This window comes from Brassica napus, chromosome A6 (genome assembly GCF_020379485.1).
Source record: "Brassica napus cultivar Da-Ae chromosome A6, Da-Ae, whole genome shotgun sequence".
NCBI lineage: Eukaryota > Viridiplantae > Streptophyta > Magnoliopsida > Brassicales > Brassicaceae > Brassica > Brassica napus.
Genome location: NC_063439.1, coordinates 18,966,080 through 18,986,821, shown reverse-complemented (window position 1 = coordinate 18,986,821; position 20,742 = coordinate 18,966,080). Strand labels below are relative to the sequence as shown.

Genomic DNA, 20,742 nt, shown 5'->3' with positions numbered 1-20,742 from the left:
GGATTGGTTTTGCGGAGGTAAGGATGTACCACAAGAATATAAGACACATCCGAAACGTGCGGCAATATGTATGTTACCTATGTTGCAGAATACGCATGAGGAGATGACAAGGGCGAAAACAAGTAGGGTGATAAGTGTCTATAACCGTGCGAGTCAGAAGGGTAATGATAAGTAGTGACGAGAGTTTTCTTTTATATATTAGGTATGCATCTCGTTTATGTTTTAATAGAGCCTCTCCCAGGTTTCATGTATAATATTTCAAAACTGTGAGTGATTTTTAGTTTAAGATAGTGTAGCTTTATTTTTGTTATGAGACGTTGAGGGATATTAGTTTTCTTCAACTAGTTTAAATATCAGACTTCTTCATGGAGAAAAAGACCTAATGATATCAGTTTACAAACTTATGTAAACTAGCTTTGGGCAAAAATACCGGAACCGAAAAACCAAACCGAATGATCTAAAACTCTAAAATATCCGAATGGTTTCAATATTTTCATATCTAAATAATCGAATCGGAATCGGAACCGAGAACTGAACGGGTACCCAAATATCCGAAAAAACAAGTTTCAGCTTTTTAATATAAGGTAAAATATCATCAACCCCACTTCGAATCCGGGTTAGACATGAAGAGTGAGAATATTGTTACTACCAAACCACGTAACTTTTTATATACTCTATTATATTATATATATATTGTATTCTATATTAAAATACAATAAATACTTCTAAAATTAGTACTTTAATGACTCTTAACTCTAGTTAGATCGAAGAACATGTAAGTGTGTAACCACTAGACCACTTAAATTAACATGTTAACTAATATATTTATATATATATATATATATATTTGATTCATATATTAAACATGTATCCGAAACCGAAGCGAAACAAAACCAAGACCGAACCGAAACTGAACCGAAATCTCATAAATACCTATTGGATATAAAATTGATTTATCTGATATACCCGGAACCGAATAGTTCCTACTCGAAACCAAACCGAATACCTGCATTGCCAGGTATCAAACTATTGGTTTCAGTAAAAAAAAAAAGAAGCGGAACTACCCAAGTATTGGACCAAACATTTTTTTGGTTTAGTTCGGTGAAACGTTGGTCGAACCGAACTATCTGAATCCCAAATTACCCAATTACCTGAACACACGCACGCATATACGTTTGATTCGGTATGAAACTTATGTAATGGTTACCATCTGGTTGTAACATCAAACCAATCTTTTTAGAAACTACCAAACCGGTACGGATTAAACAGTTAGTATTTAAATGGCTTTTATAAACCGGTTTAAGGGAGGAGGCGACCTTCTTTTTTAGACATGGCGAGTTTCGAGGGATTCGAACCCGTATTCGGAGAAGTCGTACCCGAGCGTTCGGATCCGGGTTCGGGTCTACTCCGGCGGTGTCTCTTCCACGTCTACGCTTCCGATTCGTTACACCTCACCGTCCATGTGACGGACTTTATATCCGGCGCCTGGGAGACGATCCTCTCCGTCTCGCAGCTAGACGATATGGTTCGTTTACTCTCTCCTCTTTTGATGAAGAAAGCGAATATATCAATGGCTTGTTATTTTGAAACAGAGGGATAGTGTGGGCATTGGTGGCTCGTGGTCTGAGTTCCTTGATTACACTGTCGCTTCTTTGAAATCCGAAAACGTGAAGCTTCTACTTGGTGATCATTCTGTTTCAAAAGGTAAAACTTTTTTAAGCTAATTGTCAAATTTGAAAACTTTATTTCACTTATGCTTGACTTTGCAGTACTTCAAGTTGAAGATGTTTACTTTATTGAATTCTCTGGGGCTTAATCTTACTGAATCTACCTTTTCGTACTAGCTTGATCTCAAATTGAAGATGCTGCCTTCATGTTTCATCACGTACTGTTTATTAGGTGTAGAGAGTGCGAGATTAGTTTCTCAGAAGGCCAAAGGAATGCCTCGCATAGTAGTTACTCTAACGAAGATGGCTGAATCATCTGCTAGTGAGGCGATGGCAACTCTGTCTCTCGAGTTGTTCAGATCATTCAAGAGAAAGCAACACTTACAAGGTATATATATATATATTCTTTATCTTAACTCTGATGTACCTGCAGTGAGACCAGAAACTGATTTACAAATGATAAATCTCAAAAACAAAGATGACTCTTATTTTGCCATGTAAAGTTTGAGATTAACCTCTCAAGGTTCTATTCTTTTGTTTTTGTTTGTGCTTTCAGGGGAAATGAGCACTTCAGCTGCGGCAAACGATGAAAAGGTAGCTTTGGTCTGGAAGTTCTGTCTTTCTAAAAACAATTCGTGACACTGTTCCTTCTTCCTTACCTTAGTTGAAAAATATCCTCTGCTATGTGATCAGGATAAGATGGACTCTACCCATAACCAACTAGATGTTATGGCTCCATCAACAGATCACCGGCAAGACTCTCCCGGTTAGTCCTGTCTGTTTAACCACATTTACTCATTTTTTTCCCCAATTTACAAAAGCTCATATTTAAACAATGATCATCATTCATCAACATCACCGGTTTTCACCTTGTATTGTTTTACTGCAGCCAAGCAATCTGCCCGAGAAGCTAATACAATTAAGCCTTCTAAACGAGTACCTGCTCACCGGAGGTTTGTACATATCTTTGTCTCCTTAAACCTCATATGCAACATTGGTATTAATATCTCGATAATCTTGTCCTAAAAAACAATCTACGGTTTTTGCAGAACCCGTAAACGAGGTGCTCTTCTGCAGGACTCGGATGAAGAGGACGGCTAACGCTCTGGATCTCCTGGGGAGTTATGCTTAATGCTCATTAATTTCCCAGGTTTTTCTCCTCGTTGGGTGAATGGATTTGTGACATTACATGTAACGTTAAAGTAGCTTGCTAGTGGACTCATATTAGAATCCTTCTCTGCAAGATAACGAATAAATAAATTGAAATCTTGCTTAGTGTCATTATTCATTCTTGTAGTGTTTCCTCCAAGCACAAATTATTTTCATATATGACGTTTCCAATATATGAACAAACTATACACACCAGTTACCAGTTCAGACATATACAGATAGAGTACAGTTTCGGTTGTGCGTTTCAGAAATGAGCTTCTCCTCTTCCATGGCTTCTCTGACTGCCTTCAAAACGCATGGCTTGAGTTTCTTGGTGGTAACAATGATCCCCGTTTTGTGGGCAAGATATTTTCCTTTCGAGAAGTCCAGAGACTTCCCTGCAGCATCGCAAACCACGCCTCCAGCTTCTGCACAAGGTTATATTTTGTTCATTTCCCTATTTAACCCGTTGCAGTATAATGTGAATCAGAGCTAACAGTTATCAGTGTTAAAAAAAGGGTTTCTATGATATACCTGTTGTGATGATGAAACCAGGGGCATGGTCCCATATAGTCTCACGGTGTCCACTGAGAGTGAAGCGCAAGTATATCTCTGCGTCTCCTCTGGACACTGCTGCATACTTTGCTTGGCTATCCATCCTTACCGGTGATGCTGTGATCCCAAGTTTCTGCTCAAACCGTAAACAGACCGGTTTACTAAATAAGAATCCTACTTGGTTATGAGGCACACTGTAATACAAGTAAGCTAGATCTCACCTTGGCAATGGAACTATGGAGGGGAATTGGTTTGTGGTATGATTCTAAAAATTTTGCTTCTTCAAGATTCTCATTGCTACTCACTCCTACCTGTCAACACAGCTTTCACTTTCTTTAACACTTATCCAAGCGTTGCAAGATTATCACACGGTTCAGCTTTGGATAAGGTAAACGATACCTTCTGCGGCAGAGAATTGCCTTCGAGAGGTTGCACGTAGGCCCCTGAACCAGATGTAGCAAAGAAAAGACAGCCAACATTCTCCTTGGAAGACTTATCTGTCTCACAAACGACAGAAGCTAAAGGAAGATTCGGACAAGCCATGACACCAAGCACCACCTTGCCTTCCACAAGCAACGCTAATCCCACAGCGTACTGCTCTCCTCTCACAAATCTAAACAAGCAGAGAATCTTAGTACTGAGAAAGGTAAAGCATAGCTAAAGATATTGATTACAAAGGAGATGTGTTACCCTCTGGTTCCATCAATAGGATCAAGAACCCAGTGGTAACCACTGCAACCACCTTCCGATTTACCGCAGTCTATAGCGTTCAACACATCTTCTGTGGATAGAGGAGGACAGTATGCGTATGATTCCTCAGAAGCTAGAGTATCTTTCACAAGCTTCGTAATACCTTCTAGAAACACCTCACTTCCCTTCTTCCGCAGTTCTCCGGTTTCCTGCAAGAATATGATAAAAACATTTAACACTTATAAGACATCTGATTAACGATTGTATTTTAGAGTTACTGCACACCTCTTCTGCTACTAATGAAAAGGTTTCAGGTTGGAGCTCCCTCTCTAATACAATACTAACAAGAGCTTGTGACCCTGAAGAAATAAATCCATTAATGGTAGAGTTAAGTGAACCTTAACTTGAATTTGAATTCAAGAGTGTGCAAAAAGCTGAGGTACAAACCAAAATCAGCTGCAGTAACCGGAGTTCTGTCGGATTTTGTCCATACTTCGGATTGCAACAGAGTCTTCTGTACTCCCTGCCTCATTCATTTAAATACAGGTTTGGAATCGATTCTAGCTCCAAGTGATGATTAATTCAATGATAGATGGTAACACTTTCTTACTTGGCTGAGACGAGCAGCTAGAGAAACGGCTTTCTTTGCAGCGGCTAGCTCTTTCTCGTAAGACATTTTACAAAGCTTCAAGAATATATATTCGCTTATGCTATATATGAACCCATTCATAGACGTTTGTCTGTACATATATATATTCTTTTTCCATTAAACTGCAGATTATTACGTCTAAAACGGAGATTGGTGCCAACCAAACCGTCTTCCACGCAATGACATAACAAGTTGACGTTTAAAGAAACTTAGAAGATAGAATATGTAGTATGAAAGGTTTTTCTGTATGGGGTCATCATATATTTTAATAAAACTCCTTAACAAGACAAGAGTTATCAGTAATCGTTAAACACTAATCAAAGCGGCTATATTTCAACTAGTCTTCTCCCTATATGCTTAAACATTTATACAAGAAACTTCGCAGAAGGTTGTTATATTCGTTTCATAATTATCAATTTGATTCTTCTTTCTTATATGCGAAAGGTCCTTTTTTTAATTTGTCTTTTTATAGTACCTGACAGTAAAAGAAGCATTGTCTTTTTATATTCCCATGCGTTGCAATCAGTTAGCTACATACGCATTTCATTTTCTCCCCAAGATTTAGTTAACTTCACACAATCGCCCCTAAAAGTTTTTCAAATTACATTAACATAAACAATTAGGAAAACTATACTATTCAAAAGAGGATTAGTGTTTTATTATATATCAGAGCTTGAGTTTTAATCTTTTTTTTTCAATGATAGTAGTCTGTGTGAGAAAAGCACAGAGAGCGTAGACCCCAAAGGACAACAATAACAAGGTATATTACAGTTGCGTGTCAGTGAAGTTTCAAAGAAGCAGCTTTCTCTTCTTCCTCTTCCTCTTCTTTAAGTGATTCCCTCACCGCTTTCAAAAGCCTTGGCAACAGTTTCTGCGTCGTAACAACGATACCTCTCTTGTAATCAAGATACTTCCCTTTCGAAAAATCCAATGGATTCCCTGCTGCATCAGTCACTTTGCCTCCAGCTTCTGAAAGATGCAATTCAAGACGAACGTTTGTGTGATCGTTCATGAACATTGGAGAGCAAAAGCTAGTCAGATAAGAGGTTTAAAGGGTGATTGATTACCTGAAACTAGGATTGATCCAGCGGCGTGATTCCATATTGATTCGGGTCTAGCTTTGCGGGTGAACCTCAAGTACACCTCTCCATCACCTCTAGATAAAGCTGCATACTTTGTCTGACTGTTGATCTTAATTGGTGATTCCTTTATCCCCAGTTTCTGTCACAGACACAAGCAAACAGAGTCAGACTCAGACCGAAACACGAGAAGATATCTATACGAAGAATGTGAGGAAGATGTTTACCGTAGCAATGGTGTTATGGATAGGGACAGGTGTGTGGTATGACTCAAAGAAACTCGCTTTAGCCGGATCATCATTGCTACTTACCTCCACCTGATAGCGTACGAAGAGAGTCAATCACATTGAGCAAAACATATAGAAACATAGTGTCTCTCTGAGTAGGTTTTACCTTGACAGGAGGAGAGTCGAGAGCATTGAGTGACTGGACATAAGCCCCAGTGCCAACCGCGCCAAAGAAAAGGCAACCCACTTTCTCAGGTGAAGACTTGTTTGCGTTAATACCAGCAGCAGTAGAAGCCAAAGGAAGCTTGGGACAAGCCATTACACCAAGCACTACTTTGCCTTCCACCAGCAATGCTAATCCTATTGCATACTGTTCTCCTCTTATAAATCTACACAATTTGGGAAATTCAAGGGTCGTAAGTAAAGTTCTCTGACTACAAATACTCTATGGCAGTTCAGTAATGTGTGTATTTAACAAAAACAAGAAAACAAATACTACAATTCTGAGACTGATTACAAAGAAGTTGCAATACAAATCCAATTACTAGTAGCAAGTAACTCTAAATGGCATTAGTGACTAGATACTTTTCCTTAGGGGAACATTTGAACAAGTAAGAGGACTCACCCTCTGGTGCCACCAATAGGATCCAAGACCCAATGGCGACCCTTAGGACCTCCTTCTGATTTGCCAGAGTCAATGGCGGTGAGGACATCATCGGAAGACAAAGGAGAAGCAGCGTAGGATTCATCAGTGGCAAGAGTATCTTTAACAAGCTCTGTAATACGTGCCAAAACTGTCTCAGCAGCAACTTTCCTAAGCTCAGCAGAATCCTACACACAAATTAAAGTAAAAAAGAGTCATAAACATGAAGAAAAAACCAGCAATATATATATATATATATCTTGTTTGCAGATAGGCACCTCTTCAGCCACTAATGAGACAGGTTCATTCTTAAGCTCCCTTTCAAGAACAATGCTAACCACAGCTTGAGACCCTGAAAGAACATTCCTTTGTCACATTTACGAGCCAAAGAGAGAGAAAGACAATGAAAAAAAGGTTAAGCCTTTGCGAACCATAATCAGCAACAGTGACAGGACTATCATCTGATTTGTTCCAGACGTCAGACACCAACAGAGATTTCCTCACTTCCTGGAAAAAACAAAAAAAGAAGATCTGAGTTAAAGACTCATAACATCAAGTACGTATCAAAGATCATTAGAAAATTAATCTGCACAATTTATAATCCATCAAGATTCAAGATTTCAAGACTCAAATATCAGTTGACGATTTTCCAAGGAAACAACCAAAAAAAGTCGCATCTTTTCTACAAAGAGAGAGTTTTTAGAAGAAAAACAAAATCTGACACGCATCATCGCAATGTCAACCATATAAAATGAAAATAAATCTAGAAATCAATCATGTAATGATCATCAAAGACGATAGTGATCGTACGTTGCTTAGGCGAGCAGCGAGAGAGACGGCTTTCTTCGCAGCAGCAAGCATCTCATCATAAGACATTTCAAACACTAAAGAGGAAGAAAGAAGGACGAAAGAGAAGAAGATACTCTCTCTCTCTCTCTCTGTGAAAATCTCGATTCGTGACGATATATGAACCCAAAAACCTCTCGCGACTCTGAACCAACTTCTTCGCAATTTTCACTTATTTATTCGTCTTTAATACGTGAATATATATATATACTCATTCTTTCTTTATTAAATTCTCATTTTTTTTTTTTTTGGGTATATATATAAAAATATTATTTTCACATCTCAACCGTTGTAGAGAAGACTAGTCCCCTACCGTTGAGACCATGAAAGTTTCGCTCACGTTGTTTATAAATTCCTTCTCTTGTTTTATTCACAAATTTTTTTACATAAATTTACAAATTCGCCTACTATAAATAAATAACTGTTTTCTATTATTATATTCTGCAAATTGTAAAAAGCCTTATCTTGTAAGTTACAATCCAGATGCATTTATATTTAAACAATCCAATAATGAATTGGTCCAATAGAAAGATATTTTTCTTTAGAAAGAGATATTTTTTGAAGTAACAAATTGTAAGCTCAGTATCCTTTAAACAGTTAAATATAATTCTTCCTTTTGTAGGTGAGCATAATATCATGTTACGTTCTCTGTCTGGCAAGAAATAGTATTTGATTGTTACCTCTCCATTTTATATATTTACCAAATTATTTTGTTTAGCTTGACCTTTTTAAAAAATGCTTTTACTCTAAAGTTTATGCTTATTTTTTCTCTTTGCAAGGAACGGTAAAGAGGGAGAATAGGTTCCTTCTTTCATTTTTATAGTTAATTAGAGAGTAGTGTCATCTTAATAATTGACGATACTGCAAATTGCTTGCTTATAGTACGTTGAATATGACATGTGAACCTTTGTCCGGATCTCGTCAATTAGAGGTTGTGTCACTGTTATCATTACCACATAAAAATATCTTCACTAACAGAAGGATTATCAATAAAATATACCATTCACATTAAAAAGCTTGCGTCTAGTACTTAGCTTATACTCGTTCATTTTTATTGTTTAAGTTTGACCTATATAAAACACATGACCGAACGAAAACGAATCCTTCATCGTGAATGGGAAATTATTTTCGGGAATAAAATCTAGAATTTCAACTTTAATCTTATGGATTAAAAGATACTACAAGATAATTATTATATATTTATACGGTGTTTAATAAAAACAGTAGCATGGAAAGATTCTGCCAACGCGCTTACCCTTTTTTATGAAGATGAGAAAGTAGATAACGCGCTATAGACACGTCGGGGACCGTAAACCTTAAAAGGCCTTTTCTGCCTCATAGTGGCCCAAACTAAATACTCTTGATCATGTTGCACTCGGCCCATATTAGACATTTATAAATGTTTTATTTTAAAAAGAAAATCGAAGAGATTCTCAACTACGTAATGAAAACATGTTTAGTTGTAGTGGTGAAAGGAAGTGAAACAAGAGTTACAGCAAACACAGAGACACTACAGAAGAAAGAATCAGAGAGATGAAGAAGCTTTCTCTTGCTCGGCAATGGAGTCACGAACTGCTTTCAAAAGCAGAGGCATAAGCTTCTCATTAGCAACGATGATGCCAGTGTCCAAATCAAGATACTTCCCTTTCGAGAAATCCAATGGCTTTCCACCTGCATCCGTCACGATTCCACCTGCCTCTGTGCTCCCAAAAGATATTGCAATTCATAATCAAAATCACATTCATAAAAAAAGAAAGAGAAAGGCTTTATTATAATGTTACCAGTAACAACAATAGCACCAGCGACATGGTCCCAAATCTTTTCACGGTAACCTTTATGAGGAAACCTTAAGTATATAGCACCATCTCCTCTAGACAAAGCTCCATACTTTGCCTGGCTATCTATCCTGACAGGTGGCGCTTTGACACCAAGTTTCTGTATTATATACCAAAGAGATCATCAGTTAGTTACTCGCTGGAATCACATGAGAATGTAAGGGAGAAGCCGCTTACACTGGCAATGGAGCTGGATAAGTCGTGAAGAGAGTGAGCTCCTTCAAATGACTCGAAGAAGGATGCCTCTTCAGGATTCTCAACGCTAGATACATGTACTTTGACTGGTTCGGATTTCGAGTCTAAGGGCTGCATGTATGTCCCTGAACCAATCGTAGCAAAGAAGAGGCATCCGATTTCGTCTGAAGAAGAAGAGTTCTTGTTTCCTGCTATGGATGTTAATGGCAAGTTTGGACAAGCAAGCACACCTAAAACTACTTTCCCTTCCTCGAGCAATCCTAGTGCTACCGCGTACTGATCTCCCCTCAAAAATCTAAAAATTGAAAGCTTATAGATTCAAGAACACAACATCTGATCTTTGAGGGTAGATAGTTTTGAAACGTACCCTTTGGTGCCATCAATAGGATCCAAGACCCAGTGGCGACCATTAGGACCACCTTCAGATGTGCCACAGTCAATGGCTCTGAGTAGATCATCTGTGGTTAAAGTAGAGTCAATGGCTTTGGTTAGATCCTCAGTAGCCAAAGTGTCGTTAACGAGTTTCGTGATGCGCTGAAGAATATCCTCAGAACCATCCTTGCGTAGATCCGCTGAGTCCTGTAAACATTATTTAAAAGACAATGTGAGTCATCAAAACATAAATAATCAAGATAAGTATTTGTGAGAGAGACATACTCACCTCTTCAGCGACCAATGAAAAGGGTTCAGAAGTGAGTTCCCTTTCCAAGACTAAGCTAACAACTGCTTGTGAACCTGAAAACTCAAAAACAAGGTCAGCTTCATTACACTAGAGATACAACAAAGACAGTGTTACTTGTAAAAACTAACCATAATCAGCAACGGTGACTGGACTTTTATCAGATTTTGATTGAACATCCGATTGCAACAAAGCCTTTTGAACTTTCTGAAACAAACCAAATAAAATAAAAACACATTCTTTTAGAGAAATTCGAATCGAAATTGGGAAGATTACAAAATGGGTTTTCGAAAAGAATCAAACTTTAGAATCTGGGTCATGATTGAATCAAGAAAAAGAGACCTGACAGAGACGAGCTGCGAGGGAAGCAGCTTTCTTAGCAGCGTCAAGCTCTTTCTCGTAAGCCATGGATGAGACTACTCTTAGAGTAACAAACGAAGGAGACGACTTCCTTCTCAATACAGAAACGATAGGGTTCGGTGAATATCTGAATCTCGAAACTGATGCGAATGTGTGAAGCGGTGCCTTTGCTGTTCGAAAGCAATTTATAGATGACATCTCTCTCCTTTTCAACGAGAAGAAGATAAAGTGTCTTCACATTTTTCTAATTGCAATCTGACAGTCCATTATTATTTTCAGAATTTCCCGTATATACCCTCGTACTTATTTATTCTCTTAAATTAAACCCTAACTTTTATTTTGATGATAAAAAGACCATAATAGCTCTCCTTGTTAAGGCGTTCATTTAGTACCAAACCTGAAACACCAAAAGCAAAGGGTCAAAAACGAAAATCAAAAACTTTGACGTTTATAGATTGGTGGTTGTTGTGCTAATGGAGATCGCACGTGGATGTTGTGTCTGAAACAAAGTGAAGATTATAGGTGAGTGAAGATTTATAAAAAGCCCAAGATGATCAAAAGCCCATATCTTATTAATCTTCAGAGACGAAAAATCTGGCGACGGCTTGGCCACTATATCCACATGGATACTCTTCATCTAGACATTTGTTTAACAAGTTTGGGTTTTGGATATTTACATGATTAATGACCAAGAGACCAAAAAAAGACCAGACTTTTCAGATTTGATGTCGTGTTTTGAAAGCAAAGTTACGTAGTGGTTATTTGCGGGCGCAAGCAAAGAGGTCATGTTTCACTACCTTTCAAGATGCAAACAAACCTGCTTTTATGTCTTCTTTCTTCTTTTTATTCTCTACAATCTCCAATAAAAGTATTATTCTACAAAAAGTCTTCTTGGTCTACCTTCCACATACTCAAGGTTTATATTATATACTTCCTTTACTTATATATCTATTATTATGAATTTACATATATCCTCACTTTTGAGTCATTTCTTGTGGAGAGAGCAGGTACTTTCCAATGAACAGATACAATCAACGTAATCAGCAACCTTCTTTTATTGCTGATCATTTCCACAGCTTGGATCAGGTTTCCAACTTTCTTTTTTCTTGATTTCTTTATTTGTTTATTTATAGTTGATGAAGCAAAGTAGTAATGAATTCATAAGACGACTTCTTTTTTTTTTTACTAGGTGATAACTTCTCTGAGAGAAGCTGGACTTGAATCCTCAAACTTGATTTCAGGAATTGACTTCACCAAGAGCAACGAGTGGACAGGTGATTTAATAATATCTACATGTTGATAAAAGGTGATTTCAAATGGTTTTAGTGTTTGATGTTCTGACTCTCGTTGCAGGAAGACACTCATTCAGTAGAAAGAGCCTTCACGCCATTGGTAAAAGACAGAATCCATATGAGCAAGCAATATCCATAATTGGCCGTACATTATCTCCATTTGATGAAGACGACCTTATACCTTGTTTCGGCTTTGGAGATGGTTAGTTTCTTTATCTTTCAAGACGAAGATTTTTTAAGAAAAAAAACTCTAAATGGTTTTATTATATGTATTCTTCCTCATGTAGTAACAACACGAGATCAATATGTATTCAGCTTTTATCCTGAGAACAAAAGCTGCGATGGATTTGAAAACGCAGTTAAAAGATACAGAGAGATTGTTCCACATTTGAAGTTGTCCGGTATTTGTGTCTACACACCAAGAGATCGGGTTTAGTTTCTGTCTTAATCTAAAACATTTATCATTTTGTTTTCCTCTCTCGCTCAGGTCCAACCTCGTTTGCACCGATTATTAATGCAGCCATCGACATAGTGGAGCAGAACAATATGCAATACCATGTTCTTGTCATCATAGCAGATGGTCAGGTCACTAGGAATCCAGATTTGCCATATGGTCGGCTTAGTCCACAGGAAGAAGCTACTATGAACTCCATAGTGGCAGCTAGGTAAACAAAAAGACTATTCAATAAGCTCAGATTCATGGAATCATGGTTTTCTTTATACTAATGTTGTTTGATATATATAATTTCCAGCCATTACCCGTTGTCCATCGTCTTGGTTGGAGTAGGAGATGGACCCTGGGACACAATGAAACAGTTTGATGACAATATCCCTCACCGCAAATTCGATAACTTCCAGGTAAAGTATTACAAACCTAGAATAGCAATCTCATTGTTTTTTTTATGTGATATGATTGATGATAATTGCAATACTCTTTTGTTTTCACAGTTTGTGAACTTCACAGAGATAATGTCAGAGCACAAAGACGCAGCTAAAAAGGAGGCTGCTTTTGCACTCGCAGCTCTGATGGAGATTCCTTTCCAGTACAAGGCTACATTAAGTCTCGAGTAAGTGGAGCACAAGTTTGAATTTTGGGGGAATTTACCGTATAATTATTTTTTATAGACTTTATTGCATTAGATTCTTGAAAAGTTGGCAACTTTTTTTTTTGTCAAACTAAACTGACTTTTGATTGTGCTTGCGAACAGTAGAAAACAAGTGCGTGCTTCCCGTTTGCACCACAAGCCACTCCCTCCACCACCGGAGGTTATAGAGCGTGACAATGCTGTTAGAGCAGTGCCAAATCCAGTAACAGAAACTGCAGAGAAAAGTGAAAGAACGGCTCCAGTAACACAACCGGTATGCCCGATTTGCTTGACGAAACCAAAGGACATGGCCTTTAGCTGCGGCCATACTGTAAGTGAATATATGCAAATATATTGAAAAATCTTGCTTGCTCCATAAGCAAGATCGATTTTGTGATATCTTTGTGACTTTTTGTTTTCATATGAAGACGTGCAAGGAATGCGGTGTCGTTGTCAAGACATGCCCAATGTGCAGACAACCTATCACAACGAGGATAAGGCTGTACACTTGACTCGATGAGGCAAAAGCCCATATGGTTTAGGCAGCTAAGCTCCATGTCCATACTTTTGTGTACCATATTGAATAGTTCAACCAGAAGAATAATAAAAACCTAAAATCATGTGCTGTCGTAGTTTGTAATAACCGAAAATTCTTAACTTGACAAAAGAATGCGAGAAGAGTTTTCTTTCTGACAGTAATAATCAACAGCTACGCACCAAGAAGCAAAAGAAGTGATCTAATGAAACGGAAACTTACAAGAGCAAAGAAACAATCGAAGCTAAGAAAACTTAGAAGCTCCAACGGTCGAGTTGTTGCTTGGCTGTGGCCATGTCTTTTTGTGCTTTCATTCTCCGGTAAAATATTGGACAATCTCGACTGTCAAAGACCAATAAGAAATCCCAAAAAAAAAAACAAGTTGGATCAGTATCAATTTACCTGTGACAAAGACACAAAATTAATGCATATGTCGATGATATAGAAGCAAAACCTGGTGCACAAGACATCTTGGTGAAGAGAGCCTTGGCATTCCTGACACTGTGTCCACAGCCTTCCAAAGAGCTCTTCTAGGTCCGACACTGAGTACAAATGTTTTTCAGAACATTAGTGACGGATCTAGAAGTTTATACAGAAAAAAAGAGGAATATGTAGCTTACCCTGTGACACGTTTTTGCAGTATAACTCGGCTTCTCTTCCCTTGCAACGTGCACACAATGTTCCAGTGCTGGTTGAAGTTAAAAGCAAAAAACTCGATAAGAAGATCCCACATATACAATCAGATAAGCTAGAGACTAAAGGGACAAAGGAACTAAATGATGAGAAACTTTGAAAACACAGAATCAAGTAGAGCTTGCAGGATCCTAATATTCCTGAAAATTTACGTAGGATATTAACCATAAAGTACCTGATCGGCACTTTGCAGCCAACACAGCTCAGTTGTTTCTTGGCAAATCTCATTATGCCGCTGTTCGAAGGAGTAGTAATTGATATTGACCTCATGTGATCTCCATGGAGAAGTTCACTGCTAGCGTTTTTTAAGACCGGGTCAAAAATCCTAAGAAGCGGCTGAAAACAACATCTTCTTTAACCTCCCCGCACCAGAATAAAAAAGTAGATAAAGAAACTTATAGGCAATCCCCATTTCTAACTTACCTTGCTAATCTGATTCTCTAGGTAATACTTTGGGTCTATAGGGATGTTATTCTCAAGTACGTAGATCGGATCTTCTGACTTTTCATAACCCTATTTGGCATCAAAATGACATAAGTAGGTAGAATAGAAATGATCTCCACATCTTGCAGAAAAGATAAAGTAAGGTTGATATGAAAGCTACCTTGGCACCTTTGGCTGCTGTAATAATAACATATGGTACCCGGTCGCCAACATTTGGCGCTGTAGCAGCATCCCTCTGTCAAATTTCACATGATAGATCATCAGACTCTGTAAAACAGAATAATATCATATATTCACAAAAACGTGAATGAAGGAAAAATATCCCTGCACTTGTGCACCTACTAGATGACACTTAAAGAATCAGATAGGTATTTTAAAAGCCAAAAACAAAATCAAACTTTAGCATTTTTCATTTTTCAGTTTGAGGGTGTATGTCAATGTGATGCTGAAACTAGAGAAAGTAAAGGAATGAAATTTCCCCTACAGACGTCTTATTCATATATTTTGATGATGAATGGAAACTAGTCAAGACTTATGTTAAACGCTAGTCAAGAGTTATGTTAACATGTAGATTAAGAAACACTAAATAATTGCAAATCATAGATAAACAAAAAGTGATAAAGAGTAACACAAACCTTACGCATGCGTTCAGCAAGCTCACCATGAGCTGATTTAACTTCATAATCATCTCCTGTTTTAGTTAGACCCTATGATTTGAGAAACGCATCAGTAGCATATAGGTCGATTCCAAAAGACTGCTAAAAATGAATGCTTTACAATCAGATCTAAAGACTTCTAATGAATCAAAGCATCACTAATTTGAGCTTCCTGTTCAGTAGCCTAACAGTTAATAATCGGGGGAAACATAATTTTAAAGAATCTCATATGTTTCTTGGTTCCAGATAAAGCGAAAACATATCAATGTTAAAGGAATGCCATACCAAGCAAAACATATTAATGTACCTTAGTAATCACCAAAAGTGATAAGTCGATACGGTTCATGAGAAGATCCGCAATTGTATTTTTAACATACTCAGCTGCGCCTTGAACATCTCTATCGATTAGTATTTTGTTAAGACTCTCAGTGACAAGGTTCTTAACCAGTAAACAATTATCCCTTCGTACTGTCTCGATTCCCTTGGTGTCCATTTTGTCAAACTTTTGAGGATTAGTCCACACCAAACCAGCATACCTCTTCTTGTTGATCAGCAAATATGGAAAATAAACCTTCTCAAACTCCAATTTGATAGGCTTTACGACATCATACAAAATCAAGAAACGAAAAACGATTAGCCTGTTAGAATTTGCATTCAAAATATCATGTAATCTTCCAGACCTCCCATGGATTAAAGAGAAGTTTACAATATGCTCCTAGCAAAACTAATCACTCACTTTGATAAAAGTTCCACTAATATATTCTGCAGCTTCCTTCCCCAAGGTCATCGCAGCTTCTACATCCGGTACGCCAAATTGCACCATGACTGAATCCGTGTCTCCATAAATGACCTAATACATTATTTGTCCATCAAATTCAAAAAAATCTAAGACCAAGTTTATGCTTCAGTCAGACTTTTCAATAACACGATTTAATCAATTGAAAATGTACCTCTGCATTGTATTCATACCCTCCCAATGTTGTGAATTTATCTTCCACGAATTTCTTTGTTTGTTCAATCATCTGACGACCTTCAAAAAGATAGACATTCATCAGATTAATCATAGAAAAGTACGTGTCTACACAATTTGTAGCGTTCACAAATGAAATACCATAGCTAGTCACGCTTGATGATATTTCTAAGCAAGGTAACTGCCCAACAGTGGCTCCTGTAAACCCGTAGACAGAATTTGCACTGATCTGAGACAACAACAGAAAAGGATAAATTACAGGGAAATATTTTTCATAATTTCCGAAAATATTAATCAATTTTCCTGAATGCGCAATATAAATAAACTGGCAGTAAGAAGTTTACCTTTAATGCCAATTGTCTACCATCTAAAACAGCCTTCTCAAGCGGATCCTTAGCCTCCTATTAGACAATACCAGTTTTGCTAGTAATTGTTAAAAACTGCATATAAGTATGCACATATGACAAGAGTTTCTTCAGAATCACAAGTAACCTTTAAATCTGCTTTAGCTCTTTTACGGGCAGTAATGAGCTCTTCAAGAATCTCTGGAAGTATACCCTGAAATAAATTATTCGTTTTGCTCGTAAACTGATGTATTTCCTGAAGAAAGTACCCAACAGAATTTGAGAATAATCAATCCAAAAAGTGGCAACCTTTTGTAAACTTTGCTTAACAAATGTTTCCCCTGATGGAGTTTTATTGATATGCTCAGGTGGAAGATTCAGTTTGCGCACATCTTCAGGTGTCACCTACAAAGATAAGAATATGGGAAATAATTATCGCAAATTAGTAAGATGTATGAACAAAGGATGATAAAATAAATAAAACTTAAAAAGAAAATGCCTAAAAAATTACCAAGGTGCAGTAGCACAAATTATATGCCATCATAATTGACGGGTACAATGAAGCAAAATCCAGAGTTGCAATTGGCTTTTCATAGAAACCTGTTCTTGCTTCTAGAACCTGGTTATCATTTTAAACATCCAGAAACAGATCACTGCCATGTGCTTTCTCAAAATATAGAAACTAATACAAACGAGAGGAAGAAAGTAAATGTTACACCCGTAAACCAACTTACAGTTGCGCCTTCAAAAGTTCCTTGTTCAGACCCTGACTGTTTAGCATTCGGAAGAACCATGTTCTTCTGTTTAGCTTTCCTAAGAAGCTGAGATAGAACCTAGAAACAAAATGTTGCGATACAAAATATCAGTCACCATACTCAACTGATATTTAATCCAAGTGTCAGTTGAGACCTACCTTGATACTCTGTCCTCTAGCAAGAAGAAAAGAAATAGGAACACCAGTCACACGAGCCATTTCGACATAATTATATATACACATCAGTTTGTCGAGAAGCCGCTGAGGGAGATATGCATCCTGTAACAGCAAAGAAGATCGTAGTTAAGTTTTTACATTTTCATAAGATTCAAGTGGTTGACTATTAACAGAGAAAAAATAACTGAGACCATAAATAATGAGACCACCTAGTTTCTGCAATTAACAAAATGATCCCTAAAACAAAAAGGAAAAATCTTGTGACAACATGCAATAGGATCTTAAGCTAATAAGACAAGCCTGAAAACTACTTAGAAACTCTTCTATATGTCTAACAGCAGGCAATGCAACAATACTCCAGAATAAAAAAAAGTAGGTACCTTCAAACAATAAACAGCAAGACGCCTCCTGGTTTCCGCATTCCCATTCTGAAGATCGGTTATTATAGAATGGTGGACATCCTCTTTCTGTAGAAGACAATCATGTTAGCCACACAGCAAAAGGGAAATAATCTAAAAGTCTAAGCGTGATTACTCATTTCACCTGCTCGGATAGAAAGTGAGCTGAGACAGAATTCAGCGAATAGGAACTTAATTTGTGGTCTCTGTGAATAGCCTGCAACAAATGAAAGAAGGGGTAAGTTGATGTCTTTGCAAGGAACTACAAGTAAGAAATCTAAGAAGGGATCAACAAAAATAATATGCCCGGGACAGGAACCTGAAAAAGGTCAAACTGAAATCGTCCTTCAATTGTGGTCTCCTTACTTTCCCTTGTTCCTTGTTGTCTGAAACATGGTACGTGTTACTATGGGAAGTAATATATTAAGCGAACTGAGTGTAGAGAACTCATGAGCCACGAAAGGGATGAAGCAGGGAAAATGATGGCAGTTTGCAAGAACCAGTTACTCCTACATTACCTTGATGAAAACGTTGAGTCCCTCATCCGGACCCTACTGTTCTTTACACGACCAAGAAGAGGAAATTCCTCGATTCCCAGTGCTGCAGCTCTCTGAGAATCAGAAAACAGCATATTTTCCAGGTAAAGATTCGTGATATTCATGTACCATTCAGCGCAGTAGAACATATCAACATAATACATAGAATGCTCAAGAAATGTAACAGCACGCTTCTTTTAACCAGATGATCCGAAAATAAAAAAACAGAGGTCAATGTTCAAGTACCTCAATCAGATAAGGTAAATCGAATTTGCAGATGTTATAGCCAATGATGATATCAGGATCAACATCACGAACAAAATCCTGCAACCAATACATCTTACCCATCAGCAGAATAAATGCTTCACCAAACCCACCACAAAATTCCAGTGCCAACATAAAGTTAACTAAATCATTTACCGAGTCCTTCCGGAAATTTTATATTATAGAAAGGGTAAACTGTAAGAGAAAGATGGTAATGAAAGAGGTAAAACGAATTACCTTCCAAGCTAGTAAGACCTTTCTTTCTGTTTCAAAAGACATAACATCTACGCCTACGATTGGAGCACATGAGTTAAGAGTCATGACATTGCGTATAAATGGTTGATCCTCTCCCTGAAGAGTTACAAGATTGGCTATCTAGAAAAGCAATGAGAATGTTGTTTTCAGAGGGATGATATCAAAGGGATCAAATATTGAGATACAAAATCATAGCAAAAACAGCTAACCTGGATCACAGGATCATGCTTAGCCTCTGGAAAGTGTCCTTTACGACCAGCACACTCAATATCGAAACTTAGCACACGGAATGGAGCCATTTTTGAGTATTCACCTTCTGGAGCATGACTGATCAAATCTGAGTACCTTAACCCCATGTTAAAGAAAGTGATGACATAAACTAGAATCTGTTACTGTGACAACACACAATCTTGCTTCGAAAAGGAAACTCAGAGAACTAAGATGAGGATACAGGCAATGAAACTCCAATTGGCAGTAAGACAAAGTCCTTGCGTCCTTCTTATATTTCCCAGCAGGCACTTCGATCCAGTTTCCTCCCACGATATCGCGGTCAACCATGAAACGGAGAGCAAAAACAATATTGCTCTCGTAAGTTTGGAAACTCTTCATACCCAGTCCATCAATCTGTATGCCTCTATCAAGGATGCCTGCCAATGTAATAGTTGCATTCAGAACAAAAGAAAACAAGTAAAGCAGATAGTAGACACATAAAGCACAAAACATTTGGAAAACCATACCGCGACAGCTAGCCACCATAGTCGGTAACGCAACAGTAATCTTGAGAAAAGTTTGGGACTTTTGCTGTTGGTAATACATAATGCTTTTCTTTTGCACCATTTCTATATGACGTACGAACTTCGGAACGTTGGCATTCTTATTGGATTCCCTCATCCTTCCCTGAATTAATCAATGAATGTTAAGAAAAAAACTAGAACAATCTCCGAGATTTTGTTTGGGCTTCAAAGTAAATAATACCTCAAGACTCTGATGGAAACGAGAGATATCGTCAGGACCCATGCCATGAGGGCAAGCAATGTAAAAGTAAGGCTCAAACCCATGAACAAAGCAACACACACTATGACCTGGAAACACAACAGTTCATGAATACGCCTCTCTATTTACAAATCGCGTCAAGAATGGTTAAATAGATACCTTCTCTGGTTACCCCGAAGATCCTGATGACTGCAGCTTGCCCAGAGGAACCAGGTAAAAGCTCCTTATGAATCTCTTTGATTACATAATCAATCTCCAACTGCTGAAAAACTAAGAGCACAAAAATCGAAACAATTAGCACTTCCCCAGCAATCGAAGAAACCCTAGAAAAATTAATTCAATTTTAACGTACTGATACTCTGCGAGTTCGCTAGATAAGCGGGTGAGAGAGGAGGCCGAGCCCAAGTGGATGAGCGTGCGGATAGGGCTTCACGCTCCTCCATATCGCGAAGGATTAGGGATTCCTCGTCGATTTCGTCGACGAACACATCCTCGTCAACGAATTCGTCTTCTAGGGTTCCGACGACTGGGGACGGTGACGGAGTACCCGTGGCGCGGTGTTTCCCCGGGGGTAAGGTAGTCGACGGAGGCGGTCGCTTTTTGGAGTTTCCCCCTCGATTCATTGTTCGATGCGCGGGAAAATTAAGATAGAGAGAGGAAAGAGAAAAAGTGCGTTAAGGTCTGAATCTCTGAGAGATGAGAAAGGGGGTGAGGGCTTGTAGTACCACTACGATTCCCGCCAGTTTTAAGGGTTTTTTACTGTTAGATTAAG

General features: G+C 38.0%; 6 protein-coding genes across 8 annotated transcripts; 2 read left to right on the top strand and 4 right to left on the bottom strand.

The window, feature by feature from the left end:
* The first annotated feature begins 1,269 nt into the window (after nucleotides 1–1,269).
* Nucleotides 1,270–3,032, top strand: LOC106347954. Its single transcript, XM_013787588.3, has 7 exons — nucleotides 1,270–1,525; nucleotides 1,593–1,704; nucleotides 1,900–2,055; nucleotides 2,224–2,261; nucleotides 2,361–2,433; nucleotides 2,557–2,620; nucleotides 2,717–3,032. Exons 1-7 carry the CDS (start codon nucleotides 1,331–1,333, stop codon nucleotides 2,766–2,768), a joined length of 690 nt encoding a protein of 229 aa, XP_013643042.2. The 5' UTR covers nucleotides 1,270–1,330; the 3' UTR covers nucleotides 2,769–3,032.
* On the bottom strand, nucleotides 2,920–5,053 carry LOC106348088 (SAL2 phosphatase-like). Its single transcript, XM_013787741.3, has 8 exons — nucleotides 4,672–5,053; nucleotides 4,509–4,584; nucleotides 4,347–4,420; nucleotides 4,062–4,270; nucleotides 3,771–3,984; nucleotides 3,593–3,682; nucleotides 3,351–3,504; nucleotides 2,920–3,244 (listed from the first exon to the last, which is right to left on the bottom strand). The coding sequence occupies exons 1-8, from the start codon at nucleotides 4,807–4,809 to the stop codon at nucleotides 3,042–3,044; spliced, it is 1,158 nt and encodes a 385-aa protein (XP_013643195.2). The 5' UTR covers nucleotides 4,810–5,053; the 3' UTR covers nucleotides 2,920–3,041.
* A 291-nt stretch (nucleotides 5,054–5,344) lies between these two features.
* Nucleotides 5,345–7,735, bottom strand: LOC106348090 (probable SAL3 phosphatase). The gene is made up of 8 exons (XM_013787743.3): nucleotides 7,470–7,735; nucleotides 7,091–7,166; nucleotides 6,938–7,011; nucleotides 6,642–6,847; nucleotides 6,183–6,405; nucleotides 6,017–6,106; nucleotides 5,778–5,931; nucleotides 5,345–5,679 (listed from the first exon to the last, which is right to left on the bottom strand). Exons 1-8 carry the CDS (start codon nucleotides 7,533–7,535, stop codon nucleotides 5,489–5,491), a joined length of 1,080 nt encoding a protein of 359 aa, XP_013643197.2. The 5' UTR covers nucleotides 7,536–7,735; the 3' UTR covers nucleotides 5,345–5,488.
* A 1,155-nt stretch (nucleotides 7,736–8,890) lies between these two features.
* Nucleotides 8,891–10,817, bottom strand: LOC106348091 (SAL1 phosphatase-like). The gene is made up of 7 exons (XM_013787745.3): nucleotides 10,557–10,817; nucleotides 10,346–10,421; nucleotides 10,197–10,270; nucleotides 9,903–10,114; nucleotides 9,518–9,830; nucleotides 9,287–9,440; nucleotides 8,891–9,203 (listed from the first exon to the last, which is right to left on the bottom strand). The coding sequence occupies exons 1-7, from the start codon at nucleotides 10,770–10,772 to the stop codon at nucleotides 9,031–9,033; spliced, it is 1,218 nt and encodes a 405-aa protein (XP_013643199.1). The 5' UTR covers nucleotides 10,773–10,817; the 3' UTR covers nucleotides 8,891–9,030.
* A 512-nt stretch (nucleotides 10,818–11,329) lies between these two features.
* LOC106347950 (E3 ubiquitin-protein ligase RGLG3) lies at nucleotides 11,330–13,639 on the top strand. 3 transcript variants are annotated; one of them, XM_013787581.3, is made up of 10 exons: nucleotides 11,330–11,490; nucleotides 11,582–11,660; nucleotides 11,764–11,848; nucleotides 11,928–12,068; nucleotides 12,154–12,267; nucleotides 12,354–12,531; nucleotides 12,619–12,724; nucleotides 12,815–12,933; nucleotides 13,075–13,282; nucleotides 13,380–13,639. In XM_013787581.3, the coding sequence occupies exons 2-10, from the start codon at nucleotides 11,592–11,594 to the stop codon at nucleotides 13,461–13,463; spliced, it is 1,104 nt and encodes a 367-aa protein (XP_013643035.2). In that variant the 5' UTR covers nucleotides 11,330–11,490; nucleotides 11,582–11,591; the 3' UTR covers nucleotides 13,464–13,639. The 3 variants fall into 3 exon arrangements, with proteins under 3 accessions (XP_013643035.2, XP_013643036.2, XP_013643034.2); XM_013787582.3 differs by lacking the exon at nucleotides 11,330–11,490 and having other exon boundaries at nucleotides 11,491–11,660; nucleotides 13,078–13,282; XM_013787580.3 differs by lacking the exon at nucleotides 11,330–11,490 and having other exon boundaries at nucleotides 11,495–11,660.
* LOC106347949 (DNA polymerase delta catalytic subunit) lies at nucleotides 13,536–20,694 on the bottom strand. The gene is made up of 29 exons (XM_013787579.3): nucleotides 20,323–20,694; nucleotides 20,130–20,240; nucleotides 19,953–20,059; nucleotides 19,715–19,874; nucleotides 19,429–19,624; nucleotides 19,187–19,322; nucleotides 18,960–19,097; nucleotides 18,705–18,782; nucleotides 18,441–18,532; nucleotides 18,242–18,308; nucleotides 18,068–18,139; nucleotides 17,905–17,991; nucleotides 17,507–17,626; nucleotides 17,328–17,426; nucleotides 17,105–17,212; nucleotides 16,903–16,998; nucleotides 16,742–16,807; nucleotides 16,594–16,650; nucleotides 16,391–16,478; nucleotides 16,230–16,309; nucleotides 16,016–16,129; nucleotides 15,587–15,874; nucleotides 15,259–15,330; nucleotides 14,784–14,858; nucleotides 14,603–14,692; nucleotides 14,355–14,515; nucleotides 14,107–14,174; nucleotides 13,941–14,028; nucleotides 13,536–13,828 (listed from the first exon to the last, which is right to left on the bottom strand). The coding sequence occupies exons 1-29, from the start codon at nucleotides 20,591–20,593 to the stop codon at nucleotides 13,741–13,743; spliced, it is 3,273 nt and encodes a 1,090-aa protein (XP_013643033.2). The 5' UTR covers nucleotides 20,594–20,694; the 3' UTR covers nucleotides 13,536–13,740.
* Nucleotides 20,695–20,742: the final 48 nt, after the last annotated feature.

Coding starts and splice junctions, on each gene's coding strand:
- LOC106347954 (XM_013787588.3), top strand. CDS start 1,331: ATGGCGAGTTTCGAGGGATTCGAACCCGTATTCGGAGAAGTCGTACCC. Junction 1,526..1,592: donor TCTCGCAGCTAGACGATATG/GTTCGTTTACTC, acceptor ATTTTGAAACAG/AGGGATAGTGTGGGCATTGG. Junction 2,056..2,223: donor GAGAAAGCAACACTTACAAG/GTATATATATAT, acceptor TTGTGCTTTCAG/GGGAAATGAGCACTTCAGCT.
- LOC106348088 (XM_013787741.3), bottom strand. CDS start 4,809: ATGTACAGACAAACGTCTATGAATGGGTTCATATATAGCATAAGCGAA. Junction 3,683..3,770: donor GCAATTCTCTGCCGCAGAAG/GTATCGTTTACC, acceptor CTGTGTTGACAG/GTAGGAGTGAGTAGCAATGA. Junction 3,505..3,592: donor TCCATAGTTCCATTGCCAAG/GTGAGATCTAGC, acceptor CGGTTTGAGCAG/AAACTTGGGATCACAGCATC.
- LOC106348090 (XM_013787743.3), bottom strand. CDS start 7,535: ATGTCTTATGATGAGATGCTTGCTGCTGCGAAGAAAGCCGTCTCTCTC. Junction 6,848..6,937: donor TCTCATTAGTGGCTGAAGAG/GTGCCTATCTGC, acceptor ATTTGTGTGTAG/GATTCTGCTGAGCTTAGGAA. Junction 5,680..5,777: donor TGGATCAATCCTAGTTTCAG/GTAATCAATCAC, acceptor TGCATCTTTCAG/AAGCTGGAGGCAAAGTGACT.
- LOC106348091 (XM_013787745.3), bottom strand. CDS start 10,772: ATGTCATCTATAAATTGCTTTCGAACAGCAAAGGCACCGCTTCACACA. Junction 9,831..9,902: donor CCTATTGATGGCACCAAAGG/GTACGTTTCAAA, acceptor TTCAATTTTTAG/ATTTTTGAGGGGAGATCAGT. Junction 9,441..9,517: donor TATCCAGCTCCATTGCCAGT/GTAAGCGGCTTC, acceptor TATATAATACAG/AAACTTGGTGTCAAAGCGCC.
- LOC106347950 (XM_013787581.3), top strand. CDS start 11,592: ATGAACAGATACAATCAACGTAATCAGCAACCTTCTTTTATTGCTGAT. Junction 12,934..13,074: donor AAGGCTACATTAAGTCTCGA/GTAAGTGGAGCA, acceptor GCTTGCGAACAG/TAGAAAACAAGTGCGTGCTT. Junction 13,283..13,379: donor CCTTTAGCTGCGGCCATACT/GTAAGTGAATAT, acceptor TTTCATATGAAG/ACGTGCAAGGAATGCGGTGT.
- LOC106347949 (XM_013787579.3), bottom strand. CDS start 20,593: ATGAATCGAGGGGGAAACTCCAAAAAGCGACCGCCTCCGTCGACTACC. Junction 17,213..17,327: donor GAACTTTTGAAGGCGCAACT/GTAAGTTGGTTT, acceptor AATGATAACCAG/GTTCTAGAAGCAAGAACAGG. Junction 15,875..16,015: donor TTAGTGGAACTTTTATCAAA/GTGAGTGATTAG, acceptor GATGTCGTAAAG/CCTATCAAATTGGAGTTTGA.